This window comes from Phasianus colchicus, chromosome 3 (genome assembly GCF_987193195.1).
Source record: "Phasianus colchicus chromosome 3, bPhaCol1.hap1.1, whole genome shotgun sequence".
Classification (NCBI taxonomy): Eukaryota; Metazoa; Chordata; class Aves; order Galliformes; family Phasianidae; genus Phasianus; species Phasianus colchicus.
This window is the reverse complement of record NC_143438.1, coordinates 81,669,339-81,694,575: the sequence shown is the minus strand read 5'-3', so window position 1 is coordinate 81,694,575 and position 25,237 is coordinate 81,669,339. Positions and strand designations below refer to the sequence as shown.

The following is a 25,237-nucleotide window of genomic DNA, read 5'->3' as shown; positions in this document are numbered from 1 at the left end:
CAAAATGGGATGAGTGCAGGGACTGCTAAGAGAATATGCAATCCAACGTCTCTGCATCTTAATCTTCTCCTTACTGACTGATCATCACTGCTGGTCCTTCTACTCTCCACTTCGTCTCCACTTAGTACAGTGTCCCATTTTTACAAATCAGATTCCTGTATATTAGGAGGAACCACAGCCTGAATCTTCTGACATAAATGAGTTATATGTAATTAGAACAACTGGGAAGTATAAGCAAGGATACCTACCCTATTCCATAACCTTCCATCTTTCTCATTCCTCTGCTTCCCAAACACTTGTGGCTACTTGTATAGCACTGATGTAGAGATATTCTGCTTCTAGTAATAGTAATAATTGGTTAGTTATTATACTGTTCTTATTTTCTGTTTGATGAGATCTTCTAGTGGCATGTCATGGTAGGGCATGTCTACTCGCTATCACCTGTCACACACTGTCCTATCCAGGGATAAAACCATATTCAAAACAGTCATATGCATTCCTTGCATAAACTTTAATATGTCCAATGGTATATGCCTACGCTCAAAAAAGTTAATATCTGAGAAAATAGGAATGAAAAAGTGTGCCTTTCACAAGGAAACTTTTTAAATTGTCCTTGTTGTCACAGAAAACATAATTCTACTTCTTCAAGCCCTGAGAAAGCTGTCAGTTACATACATGAACTAAGAAGTAGCTCTGGGATTCCTGCGTTCCTGGAGAAATTTAGATTTCTCCTTGGATTTCCTGACAGCCTTTTAGATTTTCTCAGATGAGCTTTTAAACATTTTCAAGACTTAAAGACTGGCTCTCAGTGAGAAACAAATTCCACAGTTCACATGCTAAGCATCTGCCAACTCCATATTCACATTTTTCTGCAATGTTTTGTGTTATCTCCTGACTAAGTGTTGATCATTGTTCCTCCTTCCACCCTCCGCCTGGTGTAGTGTCCCACGTGCTCCTGGAATGTTGTGTGGTGACTGCTACAAAGGCTTCTATTGTATGAAGCTGGGGAAACTAGCATCTCTTGCTGGACAATATGCTGCTGAGAGGTTATTAAGATAGCTTGAAACATCTACTGAAGGGAAAAAATGAACAGAGGATTCATGGCTGAAATAAATTTCCAAAGAGACATTACTTATATTTATTATACTCTTAAGGATTGAACTATGCCTGAAACATTAAGACCAAAGCAATAATTGGCATCTGGCTACTTTTGCAAAGTTATGGCTGTTTTCTAAAACAAGTAAGAAAAACTAATACAGCTATTATCTGTGTGGAGAGGGATGATACATAGTGAAATGAATTTACAGTGTATGGGAAGGTCAAAGCTCTGCAGATGGGTCCACACTGTTCTGCTTTGTGCTGATAGGAAGCAACAGCCCCTTTACTGTACCATCGTCAGGAGATCTGCTCTTGTTTAGGCACAGGACCATGGGATTTAAGTGTAGCTATGACATGGAGGATGGAACAGGTCTTACAGATTACAATTCAAAAATGAGCATGATCACACACTCTTTCCAGCTGGGAAAATTTCTGCGAGGTTAACTCTGTGCTTTGGTAGGCTCCTACTGTGTTTTGGTAGGTCACTGCTGCTTTCTGCAAAACAGGGTGATGCAAGTTCCTGGCCTCACCCACATAATAAAAATCCAGTGAAACTTTTCCTCTGTGTTGAAACATCAACGTGGAGAACCTTTCCAGGCCCAAGAGGGTGGGGTGTGGGGCTGCACCACATGCCGCAGGTAGGCCAGGATCACAGAATTCTTTTGCAATTCGCTGTTCTCCCCTCCCACAAGTACAAAATAACCCAGATTACACTGCTGCTTTGATCTTCCTCATTCTTTCTTATGCACGTTGAGTAGATTAGGTGTGACTTTAACAAAGGAAAAATGAAATGGCAATCCATGTCTTTTGTATAAATGTGCAAATGTATTACACCAAGACAGTTCTAGAATAATGCCTTCCAACATAACCAGAAGCTGATCACTCTCCCTGTGACACATTTACCATTTTCATCATCACACGGTGTGAAATTACTTCTCTTTAAAACTGTTTCATGTGGTTGAACTACAACTAAAATGTACCATTGAAGACTGTATATGAAACTAAGTAGAGATGCCTGTATATTCCGGTGGCTGTGGTCAAGAATTTGGAACCCCATTGCTTTTGGTATTAAGTATTTTTTTATTTTTAAAGTGCTTGACTACATTAAAGGCAGTGAAAGAAGTGGATCTGCTTTATACCCATGTGAGATTGCTTGGGATGCTTGAAATAAATATATTCCTAATGAGATATATTTATTTTGTAATCTTTTTAATTGGAATTGTTGTTCAGAATATTATACTTACCATGAGTATCTGCATATTATGTACATTCTATGCCTGATGCCAGCAGGAGGTTAATGCTTGTATAGAAGTGACAATCTACAGAATGTAGGAGATCATGAAGTCCCAATTCTCCAGAGCAAGACAGAAACTGAAGTATTCCTGGTATGATTTAGCAAGATATTACGCAGCTGACTTGTTTGTCTACAAGCAGATGTATCAGGAAGTTGGTGTGGCTGAAAAGGGGCTGTTCCTGGTGTATTTCCAAAGCAAAAAAGTAGAAAAGAGGAGGTGGAAGCAGGGATGAGCAGCAGGGGAATAATTTTGAAATGCTACCTTAGTATGTAGGGCAGCATTAGGAAATTCAAAGCTTAAATGAAGTCGAGACTTGCATAGGTGAGGGCAACGAGAACAACAACTACCACTGTATCAATCAGAAAACGCTGAGCAAAGAAAATGGAGCTGAACGAAGCAAGTGATGCAGTGACAACAGACACCTGAAAATGAAGCATTCTATGGTCTCTCTGCCTTCCTTATCAACATGTTATCCCATTCTTCTGTGCTTAGGGAAAGTGTTCAGAGAATGATTAGCCATAGCTGATGGCTGAGTAAGGGATTTTCTGTGAGAGTTTCATCAGAAAACTCCGTGGGACCAGACAGAACGCATCCAAGGTCCTGAGGAAACTGGTTGCAAGGCCTCTCTAACTTGGAAAGGTTATGGTGAGCAGTTTTCTAATGTCTGGAATAGGCAAATGTTCCTCCCTCCTTTAAAATCATCAGCATCACATTGATCCTTAAGGAACTTAGAGTAGTCCTCTTAGAGCATATAAATGAGAAGAAGCTGACTGGGAACAACCATTTTCTAAGGGTAAATCATGCCTGACCAGCCAGGTTGATTTCTGCAATAAAATGACTGGATCTGTGGATGAGGGGGAGCAATGGATGTCATTTATCTCAACTTTAGCAAGGCTTTTGACACTGTGTCTCCAACAATATTTTTGTATCTGATTTAGGACATTATGGTCTATATACTGGAACTGTCATGTTTTACATCTCTCAATTAGCTGGAGGAGATGACAAAGTCCATTTTCATTAGGTTTCAAGGCACCAAGTTGGAGGGAACAGCCAATACACTCACAGGCAGGGCTGCAGTGCAGACGAAGCTGGGTTGGCTGGAGAGTTGGACTGACAGGAACCTTATGGAACTCAGCAAGGACAAATGCAAAGTTTCCTGCAGCTAGGAAGGCAGAACTCTAGACTGAGACAGGCTGGTGCTGACTGACTTTACGGAGAAGTCCCCTGGGAAATCTGGCAGACAGCACTGCCTATGACACAGAATGGGGCCTAGCAGCAGAGAAGGCTCACAGCACCCTTGACTGTGTTAGCAGGGCACTGCCAGGAGATCAAAGAAGGGATTTTCCTCCCAGTCATCACTTATTAGACCACATCTAGCCACCCTGCACTTTTAAGCAACTCCATTCAGGAAAGGCATGGGAAACTGTAGCATTTTCTGCTGAGGATAGTGAGGAGGTGGTAAGAGAAGTGGATTTATTCAGCCTATAGAAGTCACTTTGCATGAACCTGGTGGCTGTATGCTAGGACCTATAGGAGAGTCTTTGAGAAAATGAAGCAAGGCTCTACGCAGTGGTGTCTGGTGTAAGTACAAATAACAGAGGGTATAAATTGAAACAAGAAAGTTTCAGACTGGGTATGAGGAAAAGAAAAACATGGGAAAAGCATAATATTGGGATTAGGTAAAATGGTTTAAGTACCCTGCTCCAACAGACCACAAATCCTGAATAGTCAGACACCATTTCCTGTGCTCCTGGATCCAGCCACTTCATGTAGAAACCTAAGAACCTTTACCCACCACAGTGATTTTCCATTGGCTAGCAATGAAACCTGTGATATAGCCCAAATTCTTAATTATAACTGGCATATTTTTCCTGTAAAACACAGCTATAATCTTTGAGTTAGTGCAAGCTTAAGCTTGTGTCTGCATGGTACAGTGTTATATGGACTTACCTGCCAGGTTTCCTGTATGGTGCACTGTCTTATTTGGCTTGGCCTATGAGCTAGACTTCTTGGCAAAATTCACTGCGACTCAGTGATGCAGGAATGGTTTGCACGAGCACATGATCTTGCATATGCCTTGCTAGTTTGAAAATCTGTGCTGTTATCCTCTGGTGTCCCTCTTCTGTAGTTAGCAAAGAAACAGCCAGCCAGGGTCTACTTGCCCAATGAATGCACAGAGGCTAGAAGGGTTGTTTTTGTTTATTTTTTCTATTTAAGAAAGAGTGAAACTGGTGTGGTCGGTGAGGTGGAGGCTGGAGGCAGTTGCAGCCTTTCCACTGCAGAAACCCAACCCAAGTTCCTCACTTAATTCCCTCAACCATGGGAAGTCATTCCTTCCTATGTGTCGAGCATGGTCCTGGATTATTTGTAACTTGCTGTCTGCTAGAAGAGTCAGTGAAATCCAGCTGCTTTTTTTTTGCTTCAATCTAGACACTTGTTCCTTAATTTTGTATGTGAAGAAGACTGCCTGGTCAAATCTTAGGCAGAACTTGATCCTGCAGCAAGAGTATTTCTGCTGCTTTACCTTCTAGCTTTAAGGTTCCTCCTGAAGAACAGGAAAATGGCCTACTAATGATGATTGTCAGCATAAAAGGAATGTTTGGTTTTTGTCTGCCAGTGATTCCAATATGGTCAGACAGTTCCAGAATGTAGAACCCCCCCCAGTCTGGCAAGCGTGTTTTGGTACATTTTGGGTGAGAGGTAAGGATAGGGAGGGTGGGAAGGTGAGTAGTAGTGTGTTCGTGTCTACCCACTGGAATGTCAGTGTGCCATTTCCTCATGACTAGTAAGAATTGACATACTGTGAGTGTCTGGACCTGACACTCACTACTCTTCCTCAAGAAACAAGGCACTCAAAGCACTACTTTTCCTCAAGAAACTTTTTCCATTAATTCTTTATCATTAATCATTAATGATTCTAAAACCCAAATAACAAGTTTATTACAGTAGATCCTAAAAAGTGTAATTCTGCTTGATTTGGGAAGTATAAATTCTCAGGAAGGGAACAATTAAGGATGAGGTACATTGTGCTAAGCAAACCTGTTTGCTGAATTACACTCATAACATAGTTGGGGAGCAATGAAAATATATGTGGTCACACACCTGCATTCTTGGGACTGAATAGTTCCTTGGAGGATGTGTAGCAACACAGGTAATTTACTGCTGGTAGCAACAAATGGTTTTCTGGAAGAACAAGTAGCAGATAAACAGGCTTAGAAAAGTAGCTCTGAGTCACAGAGTCTCCTGGGATGCTTCGGTGTTGGCCATTGCTCAGAGATGAGCTTGAAGGCAAACTACCCACTGGAAAATGGTATGGAGGATTTTACTGTCAAAGAGCAGGCTGACTAAGTATGACAGCTGCAGTGCTGTATACAGCTGCAAGAGGAAACTTAAGAGCTGACCCTCTGCATTGCTCGCTGATGGGACTGCCTTCATGTCCAGCTCTTTATATCCAGAGAAACATTTTGCAAACAATGCTGAAAGTGACCTGCAGTGTGCATTGGCTGCACTATGACTAGTGCCCAGTGTTCTCAGCTTCCAAATAGCATTTTTCCCTTTTTAGTTCCAAGTGGGGAAGAAAATCTACACTTTCTTGCAGGAGTCTTTACTAGTATCTCCTGCCATGAGGAAAGGTGAGAATTTTAAGCAACATGAAGAAAGACTAACAATAAACAGGCTCACTTCTGAAGGTAAAATGGATGCTGTGTCTCAGGAGCATCCTGGACTTCAGAGCAGTCCTGGCAGTGGTGTCGTAGAAGCCATGTGAATGTGAGCTCTTCCACTGTATGCAGGAATGCGTTCCTTTGGTATTAGCAACAATATGAAAATCTGATCCATTATGAACATGCTGACATGGATAACTGAGGAGCCAGGCTCTGACAGCAAATTCTGCACTGTTTGTTTACAGCCTACAGCAGTGGCTTTGCTTCCTTTGTATTGTTTTCTTTATGTTGGACTTTTCTAGATTCTTGCACACCTTTTTGGAGGCATCAGAGGTTAGAAGTGTTCCTTCTGTTCTCAGGTTGCAGGCAAGCTGTGCAGACCTGCAGAAGTGCCATTGCTTTATTCCTCACACCTCAGCCAACCAAGCAGGTGATTGAGTGAGAAGCAGAGGTGAGTCCTCCACTGCATTAGTGAAATTATGTTTGCCTCCATGTGCTTTAAATTTTCCCAGCCACCTTCAATTATACATAAAAATGAAATAAAAATTCACAGTTGGCTGGATGTCCCCTGCAGACCTGAGCTGGCTTTATGGTCACTGCCATATCGCATTAGTTACTCTTGGTTAACCCAGTCCGTGCTGGATTGAGCCCTATCCTTGTTTATTTGCATTCCCTACAGTGGATGAATGAGGACGGGTTACTGTGTGTACAGAAGGTGCCAGACATCTTTTGTTGCACGTTTATTTTCTCTTCTTGAGGAACTCACAGATGAAGTAGATGGTGACTTGACACTCAGAGTCATTCCACTCTCCTGTGCTGAGCATTTCCACGCAGTCCTCATGGCCTGTGGAGTCGTGAGGCTCCCCATCCTTCCAGTTACTGTAGTTTTGCAGCGGGCTGCTGTCTGCATATACAAACTGCCCTTCTTTTTCCATGTCATTTATCCCAATGAATGCTCGGAAAAGGCCACTTGAGGAGATGTAGTTAGCAAGAAGGGCGTTGGTTGCCTCATCTTTAGGCATGGCCAGTGTTCCTCCTCTGTCTCTGCAGTGCATCATGGCTTCTCTGTAATTCTTCTCTTCTTTGACAATATAGTAGAATTTTTCATCCGTCTCCCTGATGCCTGCTATAACTTTAAAGGGGAAAAATAAATCTTTAATGGCATTTTAACAGCTATTGAAGGTTCTTCTGTCTCACTATGACTAGAAGATGGTTTTTACATTAGCATTAATGAAAGGAAGATAGGTAAATTGTTCCCACCACTGGATTTAAGGTGAACAATAAAGACATGATCAGAGACTGATGATACCAGTAGGAATGACAAGAACCGTACACACATTCAGTCCTGAGTGGCATGTGTCCCCTGTGACTGTTTTGTACTGGACATCCTTGAAGTTACCAAATCAAGGCATGCTGAATGGACAAGTAGCAGTGAGTAACTCTGGATCACCCCAGTTGCTTTGTATACTATTGCCATATTGTGTTCCAGATTGTGAGAGTGCTGTGAGATAGGAACACGGGGGAATTGAATAACTGGGGCCTTTTCAATATACATGAAAGTCAAAGAGACTGCTAAAATAAGTCGTTTTAAATAGTGCCTGATGTTCACAGCTGATGTAACCACTAAGGGACACTGAACAGGAAGGAAAGTGTGGCTGCTCAGCAACTTTAAAAGGCAGATCTCTCAGGCAGCAGATACTCTAGTGAATTAAGCAGTGCCAAGAAACATTCCTGGGTAGCTGGTGCCAGTTTGTCCCTGCTCTTGGATTGCTGGAGTAGTCCTGGTCACAGCTTTGGCTGCAGGCAAATAACAATCCCCGAATTCTGGAGCTACTCCAGAAACAGTCGAGCAGTTAGCAGAGGACCACTCAGTTCTGTAGGATTTAGCAATACAATGAGAGTGTGCCAGTTGCCCATAGAGCCAGAGAACGGCCTCTGGCACATTTAATTTCCAGATTAGACTGAGTCCAAGAAGTGGTTGTGGAGCCTTTCCAAAATCTCTGCTACAACAGGAAATACTCTTCTTTCCTTTCAGGAGGGGCATTTTGCATTGTCCTGCTGTCAGCACTGCCTATAGATGTGACTTGTTATAACCCATGTTTTTGGGGTGTTGGTATCTCCCTTATTACACAGAAAGATGCTTTCAGTGAAGGGAGGCATGGGAGGAGCCCCGTGAATGAGTGCAGCTCTTCTGTGCAGCAGCAGCAAGATGAAGAGGTTCCTAGTGCTTTTTCTGGCTCTATGGATCAGACTGGCACAACCTTTTCCCTTTTGTTGTGTGAATGGCCACTGAGTCTGAGGGTGAGCAGGCTGAAAGGGCAGAGGCAGTTAGCAAGCTGTGCCTTGTTCAGTCATGATTATTTCTGCTGTGCTATTGATCATTGCTGTACTGTAGTTGCTTTCACCAGCTGCTTATATTCTTACAGGTGCCAAACTCTCTTTTCTGTATGCTTTTGGAGTGCATCGCACAGTGGGACCCTCTGTCTTGGCCTGTGTGCTGCTGTAGAACAGCAGTAGTGGGAGAATAGCTGTGATAAATGTTGTAAGAGCCAAATAAATCACATCAAATACATGATGATCCTTACCATTCTTTACAAACTTGATGGATGTGTTAAGCCGAGCAACATTGATATTCAGTTGTCCAACAACTCTGCGGTACCTTCCACAGTCACAGACCGTGCCTGTTGCAATACAGAGGACAGAGAATTTATCTGTTCAGAAATATGTATATATTTTTTGCAGATGAAAGTTTGCCATCTTCCTTCCACCCATATCAGAGTAGCATTTACACATTCAGTGCCCTTCTTATTATCACATCCATCTGACTGCGGATGTGTGGTTTACTGTGTTGATCTCACAGTGTTACATCTGAATGATAAATGTATCCTTTTGCACCTTTGCATCCACTGACAGCAGTGATTCCCTAGACTTTTGATAGAAACAACTTCACCACTGTTTTCTCAGTGAAAGATTATTCGAAGTGGGCATTGAGGTGGGACTGGAGAAACCTTGTTGGATGGACCACGTTAGCTGCATGCAGCTGTGGTACAGCAGAAATAGTTGATGCCAACTCAGATAATCAGTAGCTGTCAAGCACTGAAGTCTAGGTTGTGTTTTTGGCTGTTAAACTGAAATTTGACTTGACATAGGTTTTGTTTCTTCCTTTCTAATTCTCAGGAAGAAAACAAGTTGGTGATGGTTTCTTGCTAAAGCCAATCTGATGAACCATATGGAATGCCTTAAAAATGAACACAGTTGGACACTGGAGGTGGGAAAACACCCATGGTTATTTGGACTGAGAGGAACCTTCTGGGTGATCAAATCTGAATTCTCCTCCTGTAAGCCAGTGTGTTGCATTCATTTGACAACAAATTATGATCTTTCTAAAATTACATACATTTTTTTCTCGGTGCTTCTAAGAGAAGACTATTAAAGTAGTCCATTTCTTTGGTATTCAGAAACTTTCCAGTTTTCAGTATTAAACTTCTCCTTACCTATTGATACATTCAGTTTTATGTTATCAACCATTGCCCATTCATTTATATAGTTTCTCCCTATGCTGTGTAGCATCGCCATCACTCATGTCCCTAGCCTTACTTTGCTAAACAAAACTTTTCACACTCCTCCTGTTTGTTTCACCCATTCCGACGTCTATGGGCCTCAACATCTGGACAAACCAACCCTGAAACTGAAGACCCAACATAAGCAAACTCAAGCCTTCTTCAGAGAAAGATGCCCAGCATACCTGCTTTTCCTTTTTTTCCAGACACCCCTGATATGCCTTTGGCACCTTTGTCACCTGGATAAAGAGGAAAATATATTCTCAGATCTCAGATGATGCATATGTCAGGGGAGCATATCTGAAAAACCTGTTTAATAATATATTAGTGGTGTGCTTCTAATAGGAAGGCCTAATGCACTCTACTGGCCAATGAGCCAAATCAAACAAGCCATGATTAATGAAAACAAGTGAGAACACTTTAATAACTAACTCGCCGATAACACAGGCATGTTGTGTGCTGCTGGTTCCTGGTACTGCTTTAAATATAAACTGCACCATGATTCCGAGAGGCTGCAAGCACTCAGGAATCAGTGGCAGGTGAAACCTGGCCACTCGCTGCCGTGCAGGACCTTCCTGGGTTTGGCAGCTTCACGTCAGGACAAGGCAACAGATGAGGCCGGTGGGCACTGGGGCCCAGAATTCACGTGTGCGACTGGTTCAGCTGCTGTTTGTGGGCAGCAGTTAGCACCTGCACAAAATGAGGTCACTAGGGAGCAGTGTTTCATTTCAGATATAGTTTATGGAAAGATTATTTATTTTTCTCTTGCTTTCCTCTAGTTCTGTGCATCATAAAAAAAAAATGGAATAACTGCTTCTCCAAATGCCATGCTAATATCTAAATACAGGTGGCCAGCCTGTTTTTTAATGACCTCAGCTATAATTTGACAGCTGTCAAAAGTCTCAGCTGTGTAGCTCAGGAGCAGATGGACTTTGTCTGAAATTAATGTCAGCACTTCTTTTATAAATTAAAACCTTCAGAGGCCAACTAGTGTTAATACATGCTCTCCCTCATTGATAGCTATGTTTTGATGTGATTATTCTTTTATATGGTCGTATTTTTTAATGAAAGAAATCAGTAGCTGACTGGCATTTGAGTTAACTTTGCTTGGCACCCTGCCCACTTATATGCTGAAATTTCAGGGTTGCTTCCTTAAGAAATTGAATGTTTAATGGTAAGTCTAAAGAGTGACTTAGTGGCCTTTGCTTCTGCACATGAAAAAGGAAATGAGAAAAATAGACCCACGTACAAAGGGCCAATAAATTGTACAGTCAGGTTGACAGACAGCTTAGAGGCTTAGAGCATCGGTTTACTTTCAGATAAACAATTTGTGGGATTCTTATATTCTAGTTTCCTTTGGTGATTGAAAACACCTTAGGAGGTATAGGTATCTGTGTCTTCAGTTGTCTAGGTGTTTTGAAAATGAATCCCCCAGGCCAAATTCTTTTGTTCTTCTCTGATAGTGGGGTTGGCTGGAGGCCATCGTGGGTTTATTAAAAGGCACTGTTGTGAGAAGCTCCCACAATAAGTTGTTCCACCCACTCACCTGCTTGGCTGGATCAATTGCTTGGTTAGAGACCACAGAGTTCCCCTTAGGATAGTGGATCCCTGGTGAGTTGCTAAGGCAGATCTCACTATGGCAGAAGTAATATTTCTTTTTCTTCAGCTCTAAAAGGAATGCCTAATCTCTTCAGGATGCTAGAGCAATAATTTCATGGAATGATTACCCAAGTAGGGTTGGAGTCTTACCTTCATTTGTGTGGAGTAGTTATTCTTTGTTATGTAAGTTCTCTCTTAAAACTCTTAAAATCCTCTCCTTACCTTGCTATCCTGCACACTTCTTGCACAGTGCAGGTGTGGCAACTGGAGCAGCAGCAGAGTATTGGCTCCGGCCCTTCAACACTGGATACAGGGGCATGAAACTGGCTTTCTCTTTTTGAGGTAACAGAGGATTTGTGCTATTTTTTTTCACCAGGCCCAGATTTCCCCCTTTATCTTCTATCATCTCCAAGGACTGATTTCTTAACCTATTGAGCAAACTACTTTTAGCCAAGTAAGCGATATATTGCATGTGGGAAACATAAATATTTCAGTTAGCTCTAATCACTGATCTTTCTGTATCATTTTCTTTGGAGAGCACCAGCTGCAGCCAGTATTTGATGATACTCAATACCTGGAACTCACACAAAATACATATTTACTTTGAAGAAGAAACACAAGAAAATTCCCAAGCCAGGGCTTACCTTTTCCACCAATCGGACCGATTTTCCCAAGCATTCCCTGGTCACCGACATCACCCACAGTTCCTTTGTTTCCTGAGAGAAGAAATATGAGGAAGAGTATGGATGACTTCTGTTGTTCCTTCTCTGAAATGCAACCCCTCTACTGCTGCTGTTTTTTCTGAGCATGGCAAGTCCCAGTGTAAGACAGACAAAACAAACATGCTTGTGTGAGTATACACATGAACACATTGCAAGCTTTACAGCTTTAGCTTTTATTTAGACTTGCTTGTACCAACCTGGGCTGCTGAGGCTCTTCTGTCAGCCACATGGCTGCTGGCAGCCCCACTCTGGCAGGGAACATCAAAGTGACTCCAGTGCCAGAAAAGCACTTAAACCAGGTCTGTTGTGGCTGCATGCAGCTCAGATCACAGCTGCTGGGGGACCAGTAGAACTCTGCAAGGCAGCTTAGTAAAACTGCCTGTTCATCTGCCAGAAACTTCATATTTTCATATAGAAATTATAAACTAAAACTGCTAGTGAGTATTCAGGTATTGATTTTACTTCACAACTAAACTATACCATCAGCAAGTTGCTGGGAAGTGTGTCTTTTTTCTGTTTCATTTTTTAAATTATTATTATTTTATTTTATTACTATTTCTCTACAGTAGACAAAAGCCTTTGCTTTGCTCTGGAGGTGAAGTTCTCAGGTTTTTGCTGGGAATCCTTCTGGACGCAAAAGTGCACGTAAGGAGCTGCTGCTTGCACTGTGCTTGCTTCCCAGTCCTTGGAGCACCAAAATATTGGTTGCCTTTCTGACTGGTTAGCAGTGTAAGTTCTGAAGTAGCTGGTTGATTGTAAGAGAGCAGCTTAGAAATTCTCACTGTTTACACTCAAGATAACATCACTAAGATGCTTGTTAAGGATTGGTTTATTTGTTTATTTTTTTACCTGATCTAATTAAAGTAAGATGTGAAGTCCTCTGAATGCATTTAAAAACGAAAAAGATTTTAATTACAATAGTTATAACAGGACAATTTTAAAGATTCTATACAAGTAAAAACCTTACTCTTAGAATATTGGACCACTGACAGTGAAGAAAGAAATGTGGATATGCATTATCCACTTACTGGCACCTTAAGCTTTGGAGTTAATACATGCAAACAAGGCTGATGCTGTCTTGTCTGGTGGCGTGTAGTGCTGTGCTCAGGCAACTGAGAAGGTATGAGATTTGTTTAATAGAGCTGAGTCTTGAGACATCTTATGCTCTTTGCTCTCAGCTCTGATGCTCCTGCTTGGTCAGAGGAACTGTGTTTCTCTGTGGGCCTCAGTTTGCTTTTCTGTAAAAGAGGACAGCTGAGACTGAGTTTTGCTGAGCATCATGATTCAAAATTCTCTTCTACACTTCATTATGTAACCTTATTCTTTCTGATTATACGTATGAGGGTGTCAGTCTTCTAGATCTCAGTCATGGTCACTACTTGAGAGAGCAGCAGTCAATGTGCTGGTTTATTATGTGACTATTTACATTTATTGCCAGACTCTCATTATGTATTGGCAGGTATTGCACCAAGCTCTCAGAACATGGTTAGGTTCACTGATTAATGTTTGACAGGCATTGTGAAATCCACTGGAGCAAAAGGAATGAAAAGCATTAAACAGCACTGATCTTAAATGCATTGTATGTATGTCTTTAACTATGAGAGTGGTGAGGTGCTGGAACAGGCTGCCCAGAGAGGCTTTGGATGCCCCGTCCCTGGAAGTGTTCAAGGCCAGATCAAGGCCCAGGATGGGGCCCTGGGCAGCCTGGTCTAGTATTAAATGGGGAGGTTGATGGCCCTGCATGTGGTGGGGGGTTGGAGATTCATGATCCTGGAGGTCCCTTCCAACCTGGGCCATTCTGTGATTCTATATTGATATTCATATACCAATAATAGCCAACAAACCATCATAAATACCTTTAGGTCCTTTTGGTCCAACTTTTCCTTGTTTGCCCACTTCTCCTCTATCTCCTTTTTCACCATCATCCCCTTTCACAAAAAAAAAAAAAAATAAAACAAGACCAAAAACATAAAGTAGAACATCACAATACATTTCACCCAGTGTAGTAAATGCAGCAATACATCCTCAGAAAGTCAAGTTTACAGTCATCTTTATTCAAAACTGGTTTCTTTTTATTTCACATTGAAGGTGCAGTAGCCATGGGATACATTTCCAAAGAAGAGCTGACAAATCTGACTATTAGGAAAAGCTAAAAATTTTCCCTTTTGGAGAAATTGTTCCAGTGTAGGAATTCTATAACACCAACTCCGACTCTTATCCCTCAAGGCCTAGTAGCTGTAAAGCAGATAAATAAACAGGTGTTTACCTAGTGGGAAATCTGGGAGAAATGCCAACAGAAGCAATTGGAGTTTATTAATTTTTGTCATGACTCTTGAGTTCAAGGTATTTAGATGCTATAAAAACAGGAAGAATTTACATAAATGTATTGCAATAGTTCTTTACATGGACATAGCATTTAGTACAACAGAAGTCTTGCCTTCATTTTTTGACAGGTGGCATATGTTAATATAGCAAGTTTTTTGCAGTTTACTCCAATATTTTATTTTGAATTAGTCACAGGGTATTTATAGGAGGAAAATTCACTGTTACAGTAGTGCAGAGATTTCCCCAAATGAGATCAAGGTCCTGTTACACAGATTACTGTGTATATCTGTAGAAATTATTGAGCAGCTTACAGTCTAAAAGAGCAAGACTGCAATTAGGAATGAGAAAGAAATATCATCTACTTTAACACTGCATATAGTTTTTTCTTGGGTTGATGCAGGAAAACATGAAGAAAATCAGAAGTACAAATGGGGATGATTTTTGTATCTTTGTATTCTTAGTTTTGATCCCAAGAACATCTTTCCTCTTTGCAGTATTACATGACAAGACCAATGACCTGCCTCACTGAGGACAACGTCTGCAGTCCTAGCAGAAGGCTTTCATGGAACTGAGTGTGTTGAGGGTGACTGTTCCCCATGAGCAGTGTCATTAGGGTTTACCTGGCTGAAGAACTGCATCCAGTCAACATGTGAAGAGCAACTGGTTATTCTACCCTGCAAAGGTTAGTTTTGTGCCTTTTATCCCCATTTATATTTTTTGTCTTCATAGCATCCTGTGACAAAAAGGTCAAAGATTTAGTTATATGCTGGGGGAGAAAGTAGCTTCCCATATTGCTTTCAGATTGACCGCTTCATTGGGTACACTCTCTCGTTTTGTGAAAAACATGACCCATTCATTTTTCATTTACCTTGTGCTACTCTGGTGGCCAACAGGCAGCATATCATGGGCTGTTCCATGGGGTGATGAGAGATGAGAGGCAATGGGTGTTAACTGCAGCATATAAAACATAGTACTAGGTCCTCTGTGTGTTGGATATGGGGACTGGACTGAGTTTTTTTCCCTGTATGCCACAGAAGGCTTTAGTGTTGAGACCCTTTGGAGGAGATCAGGCTCACCCCATTAGTCAGGGTGTCCTAGGAGGTGGTGGACAGTGGTCCAAATATGCAAGGTTGAGCTGGGGGAGGAAATGCTCCTTAGCGGAAGGGACAAGGAAGACACTTGGAATGTTGTGTGCTGGTACACTCAGCTGCTTTGTTTTCAACACCAGCTGCCACAGGACAAAACTGGAAGGGAAAAGGTTATGAACAGCCAACAGGAGGATTTTTAAATGTCTCTTTATTCTTACTGATTCTTCTAAGATACTTGAGAAATCCATATATATTTCCAAAAGCCAAGCTTCTTGAAGCTGTGATGAAGCTGTAGGTCTGAGCCTCAAGCTGATGGAAAGATGCCTGCTTGTACTGAATTCTTGCCTAGAGGTCATCAAACAGCAGAGCCAGAGAATTTGCAGTTTAATTTTGCTGTTGACCTCAGTGTAAGCATCATTTACAACTGAGAAACTGAGCAATTGTCCTTTCCAAAGCCAGCTATGAAGCCCTTGAGAAAACTGTAAGAGTCACTTCTCAGTAGGAGAAAAATTCAGAAAAGATTCCCAGAGGCTGACAAAGACCTTGTAAAACATGGTTCCAGGAAAAGGTTAAGAGCTGATGTGATCATAGTCTACAAACCCATGCAGGGGAGGAAATGTGTGATAATAGAAAGGAATCAGGGTGTGATTCAAAGACTGGAAAAGCTGGATGAGTTCTGACTAGAAAGGTAACATGAGGTTATTTAGAAAGTGGGCCATGCTCTCTAGCAGGGGAGGCACACCTAAGAGGCTTCCAGTCCTTACCTATGCAATGGATTCGCTTATGTACATGCAATATGCTGCAATTCTGGCTCTGATGTAGAAACAGCCAAGAGAGTTTCTTTGGCCTGTGTCATGTGGAAGAGCAAACCAGATGCTTGCAAACCTTCCAAATTCTGCCTGTCACCTTGGCAGTCCTCACCACCAGTCAGCCCAGCAAATTACCTTCTGTGTGTCTCACAGACTGCTCTGTTGGGTTAAGGACTCTGTTGAGACTGTTGTTTTCTGCAGAAAGAGGGCCTCTGTGCAAGAAAGATGCTTTTATTTATTTATTTATTTATTTATTTATTAAGAAATATTGCTTAGACAGTTAATCTTAGAGCCCTGGAAAGAAAGTCAATATACCAGCACAGAAGCTGTGATTACTTTCCAAATGTGTTTTCTTTCAATCTCAGCTACCATACAAAGCCAATAAAAGCTGCAGTGGCTTTTTTCTGAGAAACTTTGGAGCAAGTTTTGCACACGTGGGGCTGCCAAAGATGAAGCTCGGTTCTTGCTTGTCAATCATTAGACTGAGAGCTGGCAGGTTAAAGGGGTAAAAGGTGTGGGAAAGTTTGCTCTGGACATTTGGAGAAATTACAAGGTCCTAGTTTTTGCTCAAGCCATGAGAAAACCTAAAGAACAGGGCAGGAGAATCTATCACCTGTTTCATCTTGGCATGAAGTGGTGTACCATGCTCCGCCTTAGTTCCCATACTCTGGAAATGGAAATAAGACAAATTTGCCTGTCTGTAAGAGAAAGAGAATTCTGCTTTTCCCCCAAAATCACATCTGAGTATGGATAGGCAAGTGTAGAAGCCAACAGTATTAATTAGTGGTACCACTTCATTGTTAATTTAATAATGAATTAAGCCAAATGCTTGATAGTATGGTGTTACAATTATCAATCCATTGTGCCCAATTGTAGGTATTGTGTGATGTCAAATTTTGGCAAGAAATGTGAATTCTTGGGTTATGCTCCCCCCTTGTGGTTCTGCTATGATTTGCAAGGAGGTAGGAGAGTGAAAGATTGGTTGACCTTGTTTTGAACAGGATTGAGTTGGCTTTCTCTCTAATTTCTAATAAGCATCTTTCCCTTCCTTCTTGGACTTCATGTGGACAGCATTTCACTGTAGTAGACACTTTTTAGTTGGTTTTTTTTTTTATTTTTAATTTGACAGAATTCCGAATCTGACTCCTGGCTGTGCTCTGGTCAGAGTGTTTGAATCGTTGTACTGCTGTGCTTTGTGCTCTGTGATTTGTCTTACAGGGAAAAAAAGTTCTGATCCTGACCTCATATGTTTTGATCCATGCCTGGAATTTAAATCCTCCTTTGTGCTGCTGTACATTTGGAGAAGTATCAGGTTACGTTTTAACCCTATTAGCAAATTGTAACCTTAAAACTTTTGCTGCAAGGATTTCAGATAATGCATTACATTAGCATCTAAAGCATGGAGGGAGCACTTGTAGCAAGTAGGTGAAGCAAGTCCATCACTCTACTTTGTTCATATTCCTGCAAGCTGGTTAACTTCTATGTCATAGATTTTAAATATCATAGAATCACTGAATCATAGAATCATAGAATCCTTAGAGTTGGAAGGAACATTTAAAGGTCATCTAGTCCAACTCTCCTGCAATGAACAGGGACATGCACAGCTAGATCAGTGCTCCATCCAGCCTGACCTTGAAAGTCTCAAGGGATGAGGCTTCCACCACCTCTCTGGACAACCTGTTCCAGTGCTTCACCACCCTCACTGTAAAAGACATTTTCCTTATATCTAACCTAAATCTAACCTCTTTAAGCTTGAAACCTTTGCTATATGACCACAGACACTGCTAAAGAGTTTGTCCCTTTCTTTCCTGTAGCTCCCCTTTAGATCCTAAAAGGCTGCTCTCAGGTCTCCCTGGAGCCTTCTCCAAGCTGAACATCCCCAGCTTTCTCAACCTATCCTCATAGGAGAGGTGTTCCATCCCTTGGATCATTTTTGTCGCCCTCTTCTGGATGCGTTCCAACAGGTCTATGTGTCTCCTGTACTGAGTTCTTCACATCTCTAATGCAGTACTCCAGGTGAGGAATCACCAGCACAGAGTAGAGGGACAAGATCACCTCCCTTGCCCTGCTGGCCCTGTTTCTTTTGATGCAGCCCCGGATACAGTTGGCTTTCTGGGCTGCAAGAGCACATTACTGGCTCATGTCCAGCTTGCCATGCACCAATATCCCCAGGTCCTTTTCCTTTTTGGCATGGCTGTGCTCTATCCTCAAATAAGTCTTTTGTTGTCTGGTTTGTACTTGCAAATGGAGGAAGTATTCAGGTTAAACAGTTCACTTACGTTTAGTGGCTTCCCAAATCTTGTGATCAAGGGCTGACCCTACTTCTTAGAGAATCAGGATGAATTATCACTATATATATACCTGTCTGTGGATGCAGCCCCATGACAGCACGACAGCAATTCTATAGGCTGTGTGGGGTCTAAAGCTGGAAGTCCTGAGCTGGATTCAGGCTTGTCTCCGGGAGCACACAAAACCCTCCAGCTGCGTTTAACTGAGAGTTTTCCATGTGTGTTGACAAGTCATGGCCTGAGTTAGCTGCAGTTCCTCACTCCTGACCAAAAATACTCCATAGATCCTAGTGTTCTGTAAGCCTCTCTTTTACAGTGAATCAATTAAAAGGCATCCTGTGAAGCAGAAAGACCAAGCAGACTGTATGGGTCTGTCTCAGGTTTAGTGCCCTATTCTTTGCCACTATCTGAACTCATTTAGCACACATCACAGCCCCTGGTACCTACTTCCATGCTCCAGGGCATAACTACCCTGTAAAATGACAGAAAATCCTCTTTTGGTAGGCTAAAGCCCAAACCTGAAAAAAGTAGAGAAGTCCTGGGTCATGGCTGATATGCTGCAGGGAGAGAGGGTGGCTAACCTTGTTTTTTTTTGGACATGGCTGCTTTGCACTACTTGCCTTGGATGCATTTAGCATTTCTGGGCAGCGAGTCCTACTACAGAGGCTTTATATGCAGTATGTCTTGTGGCTGTACCCTGTGATCATGTTACAAGCTCTGCTGTTCTCCATGGTTCATGCCTGGAGTCCTCCTACAGGCACGGGGACCCTCTCCATTTCTGCAGACACTGTGGGGAGGTGAGGTGATGCCACTGCCCTGAATGTTAAAATAAAGGAATAATGACCTGTGTAATTCTGAAGCTTTGAAGCTTTTCCAGGAGTAACTGATTCCTTGGAAAAGCTTGGCAGTCACTAAGCCTCTGCAGCACCTGCATGTGTACAATCCATTTGAGAGGTTTGGTCACCAGAGGGAGTCACAGACTCTAAGAAATAAACAAATAAGACAGTTTGTCTTTCCATTGCATAAGTGTGTCATAGCTACGTCAATGGAAAGCCTCAAGATTTCCTCTAATTTCACTTTCAGTGTCCTTTAGATCCTTAGCAAATTTCCCGTAGCTGTGGGGATTCCTGTTTCCAAGCTATATATGACAAGTGAGGACAGGATTTCTTGTGCTGTCTTGAAACTAAATGAAGTCATCTGGCTGGAGCTGATTCAGTGCAATGTCCCTGCCTCGTTCCTCTTCCCACCAGCCCTCAGCAACGACCTGCATACTTCCCTCCCACTCTGTCTTATTTTGAGCACTCATCTCACCCTGCATTTAATGAATTATGAAAATGAGAAGGGAAACACTAATAAGGCATATCATACCCATTTTTAGTGAGCTCAATTAGCTCAGTGAGAAGTCTGATGAATAAACAGTTGAGCCAGTACAAGGGGAAGGTAGAACCCTATGGTCAGAGTGATGGCTCTCCCTTTTTGGAAAAAAACCTGACTGCCTCATCCAGCTATAATGTGTAACTTCAGTTGCAGCCTCTCTTCCCCGTGCCCTGCAGGAAACATGTAGTGCTCCACTGGTTTGCACCAGGAGAAATATAAGTATTTTGCTCACAGGTTCTTATATTTTTTCATTCATCTCCACGTTAGAGAATGGAGGCTCAGTCACTTTTCCTGGTGAAGTGGAAAGAATCTCGAGAATAAATTGGATTCTCTGCTCACTTTTCTGTTTTCTGCTTCTAAACATCCGTTGACTTCACTTGAAATAGCCCCTCATTCTATTGCATTTCATGAGTCAGAATCAAACTCTTAGTAGGGTCAGTGGAGCTCTGCTGACTTGTATTATTTGAAACTGTGGGACTTATGTGCATGGACAGGATATATATTGTGTCCCTAATAACACAGTAATAATTTGTATTATTTCTGATACTCCTTTCACTTGATTTGTCCCAATTGAAGGTTCCAAGCCATATCCCCCACTGTTAAGATGTGATCTCAAAGACCCATAGACAGTGATCTGAATGAGGAATCAAACCTACACTGGTAAGAAATACAAACCCAGTATATTTTGAATTTGCATTTAAGTGCCCTCCTGCACGCTTTGTAGCTCAGGCTGAAAAACTTCAGAAGCTTAGCATATGCTAAAATACATGAAGGTAAAAAAGTGTAAAAAATAGACTTATGTGTTGATTATGAGCTGCTTTTCAGATCAAAAATGAGGTGCTAAGAGGGAAAGTTAGTTATAGGCTTGAGCGGCCTATAGGATGTGGTAAGGCGTTTCTTATTTTTGGAAGGAAATGTGGATAGCAGCATATCTGGTTTCTGAGAGAGTTTTAGGTTTTCCAGGAGTGGAATTGCATAAGAACAATTAAAGCTAAGAGATGGACAGCTATACAGGAGACCACAGTAAATGCTATTTTGAGGTGCTAGCCAATGTCATAGAGTTTATAAGCACCATTTGTCAAAAATAATAGTAAGGAAACACTTTACATCTGAATTGCTATGGGAAACTGTATTCTTTGTATTCATCTCATTCCAGTTTTTCAACTTGGATCTTACTCAAGGCCTTTGAAGTCTTGTGTCTGGATTTCAAAGGAAATGAGCTAGGACCTGGGACAGATAGCAAGATCTAGAGTCAGACTTCAGGAACACTGAGCTCCCACAAGTCCACATGAAATCAACTGCAGTCTCGTTCCACACTTCTGTAAAGCCATCCCTATTCTTCTTCTACCCCTGTTCCTACTTTTGATGAGAATTTAGGAGTTGAAGTTTTGGCCTGGCATTTTTCTTCACTAATATGGTTGATGACTGATTTATTGTGGCCAAAGCATGGACCAACAACTGGTGCTTTTCCTCTCATAGCATTAACTGCTGCTTCCCCACATTCCTCTCAAAGCAGCAGCCACCAGCCTATTTTGAGGCTTGGAAGGTTACAGGGCCATGACTAAACTTGCTACTCCAAGGAGTTGGCTTCCCTGAAAAATTCATTGCTTTATTTATGCTATATCTGGTTTTGTTTGGATCCAAGAAGTTAATGAGTGCAGAATTTGGTCACTATTGTCCTACTTAATCTACTGTGAATAAGCATTGCCTACCTTATATTTTCAGACATCTTACACCAAACCATTCCAGCTAAATCCAAGTCATTCACAAACATCTCAGGTCAAACACCAAAATCAGTTACAAATACTGAAAATGTATTTCGATCGAAAGAACAAATTTGCTTCTCTTTTTTAGTATTTTAATAAGGGTCTAAGAAATTGCTTCTCAGATTTCTGTTTGTAGCTCCTGTATCAGCCAGTTTGTGACATACCTCAAGAGCTTTCTCGTGAAGGCAGGACAAGACAGCCATTGCACTGGGGCTACGTTCATTTAAATACCTGCTCTCTTTTTGAGACCTTTGAGCATTGCATAGAAAAGGAGACTGGAAGAGAAGTAACAGCTTTTGCTTTTTTCTTGTTTCTTTTTCTCCTCTTTTTTTTTTTTTCTGGATTGAAAATATATAAATTTTCTTTCCATAATTCTGTCAAAACAGTTTTCATTTTCCCGTGCTTTCAACAGTGATGGCAAAGCAGCAGATGGAGGGGACTGCAGAGTGCTGGGTTTGTATCACACTTCACCAGCAGAGGTCAGGCTGAAACTCCTATTCATTTCTGATTCTAACCTGTTTTATTCAGACTTTCATCGTAATAACTGAAAGTGCAAAAGACTTAAAGGACATCTACTGTCTTCCTCCTGTTCCTGGGAGATTGTATCCTTTCAGAGTATTTTCTAGCTGTGTGTTTTCTGGTTCTGCTGACACTCTTCAGGAGCAGGAGAGTGCAGCACAACCGGTGTGAAGACTTTCCTGATAATCAATCTGGAATTACCCTTTCTTTTCATCTCATCAGTCATACCATACTTCCCGCGTGACACCCCAAGTCGAAGCATAAAAAAGGGTATATTTCTGAAGGGGAAGAATTTGTCTTACACAAATTAACCTGGACAAGTTACAAGCAGCTTGTACAAGAAGCAGCTGATTTTCAGGACACCGAACTGGTGATCTTTAGGGTGAGAATGCAGAAATGTCAAGTGCTTGCTCTTTTAGCAGCTGCGAATGCCTACATGATGAAGTGAGTAATGAAACCTTCAACAGTACAAGAAACAAAGGATGATAAGTTCAGAATCTCTACAAAGATTCTCACTTCTCTCTCAGCCTTCTCACCTCCCTTGCTGTGTGATAGGTAAAGCAGCACTGCTGCTATGTAGTACCAAGGCCAATCGCACTCATAGCCTAATCTAGCCTACTGAACAGTTTGTGCCACCACAGCCTTGCAAAGCTATGCAAAACCCTTTAGTTCTTTACGGTTCTAGGTGCTTAGTTCCATTAGATACTAATGCCCATGTAGAAGGAAGTTGCCACAACAGCAGCCTGGCTTGTGGTGGTAGGAGAAGCTGACCAATTACTATGGAAGCTCAGCACCTCCATCTTGTGAGAACACCACTGTGTTCCACCATAGCTGGAGACCCTGAGCAAATTAGAGGCAAATGCTTAAAAAAGGAGCATAACAAGTAGAGCACAGAAAATAAACCTTACAGCAATGGAAATCAGGGGTTTGTCCACTGTCAGGGTTTAACTATCGTCTGAGCAGCAAAGTGTTGCCTCTGGCTCTTGTGTGGTCCTAGGCTTGGATCCTGTGTTCCGAGTTTTTAGGCACAAGACAGTTAGAGGAAAACTGGATCAGAACAGACTTTCTTCTGTCATATTAGGTCAACGTGTTTCATCATCAACTATAGGGAATGCCTGAAGAATAACAGGGTAGTCACACGCCTAGCCTGCTCCTCAATCTGTAGTTGCCCAGATGACTGGCAGTCAATGTCTGCCATTGAGAGATGCTTATAGCTGCCTTGGGTGAGCTCAGATTTGGTAGGAACTGAAATGAGGCTTTAGGATCATATCACATTAACTGCAAGATATTATGATGATCTGCAGTGGATTTGAGCCAATAATTTAGAGTTGATTTACTCAACACTTTTAACTGTCATGGATCTTGGCTATGGTAATGTAATTTTAGAGTGGTAGTGAAGACCCTGCCAATAGATTTCTGACTCCTCTTGTATCTTGTTATCAGCCAGGAAGCAGTAGAACTGATAATGACTAAATCCTGATTTTCTCGGTATCACACTTGCAGAGAATCATATCTAACCTTTAAATGCTCCCTGTCACAGCTAGACCAGAGAAACCAACTGGAATCCCACTATTCTCACGTTGTCCAAAGACCAACTCATTAGCCGTGTGACTTGTTAAACACAATTCTGTCAAACTTTGTTCTTCAGCCTCACATTACTCATATATTAATTAAACAAACTTCTACTTGCTCCCTTCGGGATCATTACATCTCTCTGCATTTATGCTGTGGCAGCAAAAGCTAAAGCTTGGATTGTAATCATAAAGAAATTAACTTGCTGATTAAAAATAGTCCTTTAAGCAACATGCATTTGAATAATCCATCATAAAAACAAATTAGTCTGGAGCAATACTTTTGACTTGATAATCTTTTTTTCTGCTTAAAATTTAAATCAGTTGCATTTTTTTCTCTTCCTCTGGTGCCTATAGAAAAATACAATGAATTGCTAAAAAGAAGGCAATAGTTCAAACTGCAATAGCTGTAGTGTTGAATATAGATTTTAGATCTGTCGCTGCAAGATAGATTTGTATGTCATAGTCCTAATTTTCAGCTGTGGTGCCTTCAGGCAACTGCACTGACATTAGACACGTTACACAAAATGCAAGTTAATGCAGAAAATTTGCTTTTATATATTTGCAAAGAATTTTGAAGATAAAAGAAATGCACACGTCAGAGCTGATAGAGTTTTTCTTGAGGTCTGTAGCGAAGGTCCTGTTTAATTCAACAGGAGCTGCTGGATCAGGTCTGAATGAATGCAGCAGAACTCTGCTTACAGGTAAGCACTTGGAAATAATGTCATTACAGTCATTTTAAACAATGCATTTCTCTCTCCAACTATATGCAGAGTGAGCTATTAACAGTTCAGAATAGGTGCTTACTTTCAGACAAAGTTCCTCAGTTTATGGCTACTAACAGTACTGGTTGTGTGAGGAATACGAGAAATAAGAGAAGATTTATGTGGCTGGAGAAAATTGAAAAAAGACACATTTAATTTATATGAAAATATGTGAGAATATGTAACTGAAGAAAAAAACAAATTCAAATCTCCTTGCTCTGCCATTTTCCCCCGTTACAGTTTCACTTTTCTAGATGTTTTTACAGACAGTAGTAACCAAGATCCTTCATCCACATCCCATGCTGCAAGCCCTCCACATTTCTCTTTTCAAAAAAACAGCCTCTATCACTATTGGTCTCAGCATTAGTAACCTGATTTTCCTCACCTTTTGGTCCAGGTAAAATAGTGTGTGTCGAGCAGACATCTGTTGTAGGTCGATTGTCAACATCAAAACCAAAAATCTGAACTTGGAAGATGAAAAGCACTACTAGGGTCCCATATTTCCTTAGCTGTTGTTCTTTCTTTCTGCTCATCCTTGCAGCTTCTCAGGAAATGCCTTTCGTTGTTACAGTCTTAACAAACGCAGCTGAATCAAAAATAAATGCTCTGCTAACTAAAGCAGTGCAAAGATTGAGAGCTACATGCAAGAACAGCTAAATAAAGTGAAGAAAGGAGTTTGACGATGCTGTAGTTATTTCTGTCCTGCACATTATCCAGGATATTTATTTTACACTGACAGCTGTTTATTCCAATTTATCTCTTATCTGTGAGAAGTTTAGCTGTTTTTGCCTTGG

General features: G+C 41.4%; 2 protein-coding genes across 8 annotated transcripts in view; one reads left to right on the top strand and one right to left on the bottom strand.

Annotated features, from left to right (window-relative positions):
- TNFRSF11B (TNF receptor superfamily member 11b) overlaps positions 1-25,237 on the top strand; it is a 102,330-nt gene that overhangs the window by 13,318 nt on the left and 63,775 nt on the right. For 5 of the 7 annotated variants that reach the window (XM_090137931.1, XM_090137932.1, XM_090137928.1 and 2 more), the window contains one exon: positions 14,756-14,943. The gene's annotated coding sequence lies outside the window, so the exon portion shown is untranslated. Of the gene's footprint in view, positions 1-6,414; positions 6,507-12,048; positions 12,065-14,755; positions 14,944-25,237 lie in introns of those variants that run through there. The other 2 variants (XM_090137933.1, XM_090137935.1) reach the window with 2 other exon arrangements.
- Positions 6,500-25,192, bottom strand: COLEC10 (collectin subfamily member 10). The gene is made up of 6 exons (XM_031591156.2): positions 24,829-25,192; positions 13,793-13,864; positions 11,859-11,930; positions 9,801-9,854; positions 8,641-8,736; positions 6,500-7,187 (listed from the first exon to the last, which is right to left on the bottom strand). The coding sequence occupies exons 1-6, from the start codon at positions 24,974-24,976 to the stop codon at positions 6,796-6,798; spliced, it is 834 nt and encodes a 277-aa protein (XP_031447016.1). The 5' UTR covers positions 24,977-25,192; the 3' UTR covers positions 6,500-6,795.

Excerpts from the sequence above, each read along its gene's own strand:
- COLEC10 (XM_031591156.2), bottom strand. The coding sequence starts at position 24,976 with ATGAGCAGAAAGAAAGAACAACAGCTAAGGAAATATGGGACCCTAGTA. Across the intron at positions 11,931-13,792 it reads TGGACCAAAAGGACCTAAAG|GAAACAAAGGAACTGTGGGT; the intron begins GTATTTATGATG and ends TTCTTCTCTCAG. Across the intron at positions 9,855-11,858 it reads CGGTCCGATTGGTGGAAAAG|GTGACAAAGGTGCCAAAGGC; the intron begins GTAAGCCCTGGC and ends CTCTTTATCCAG.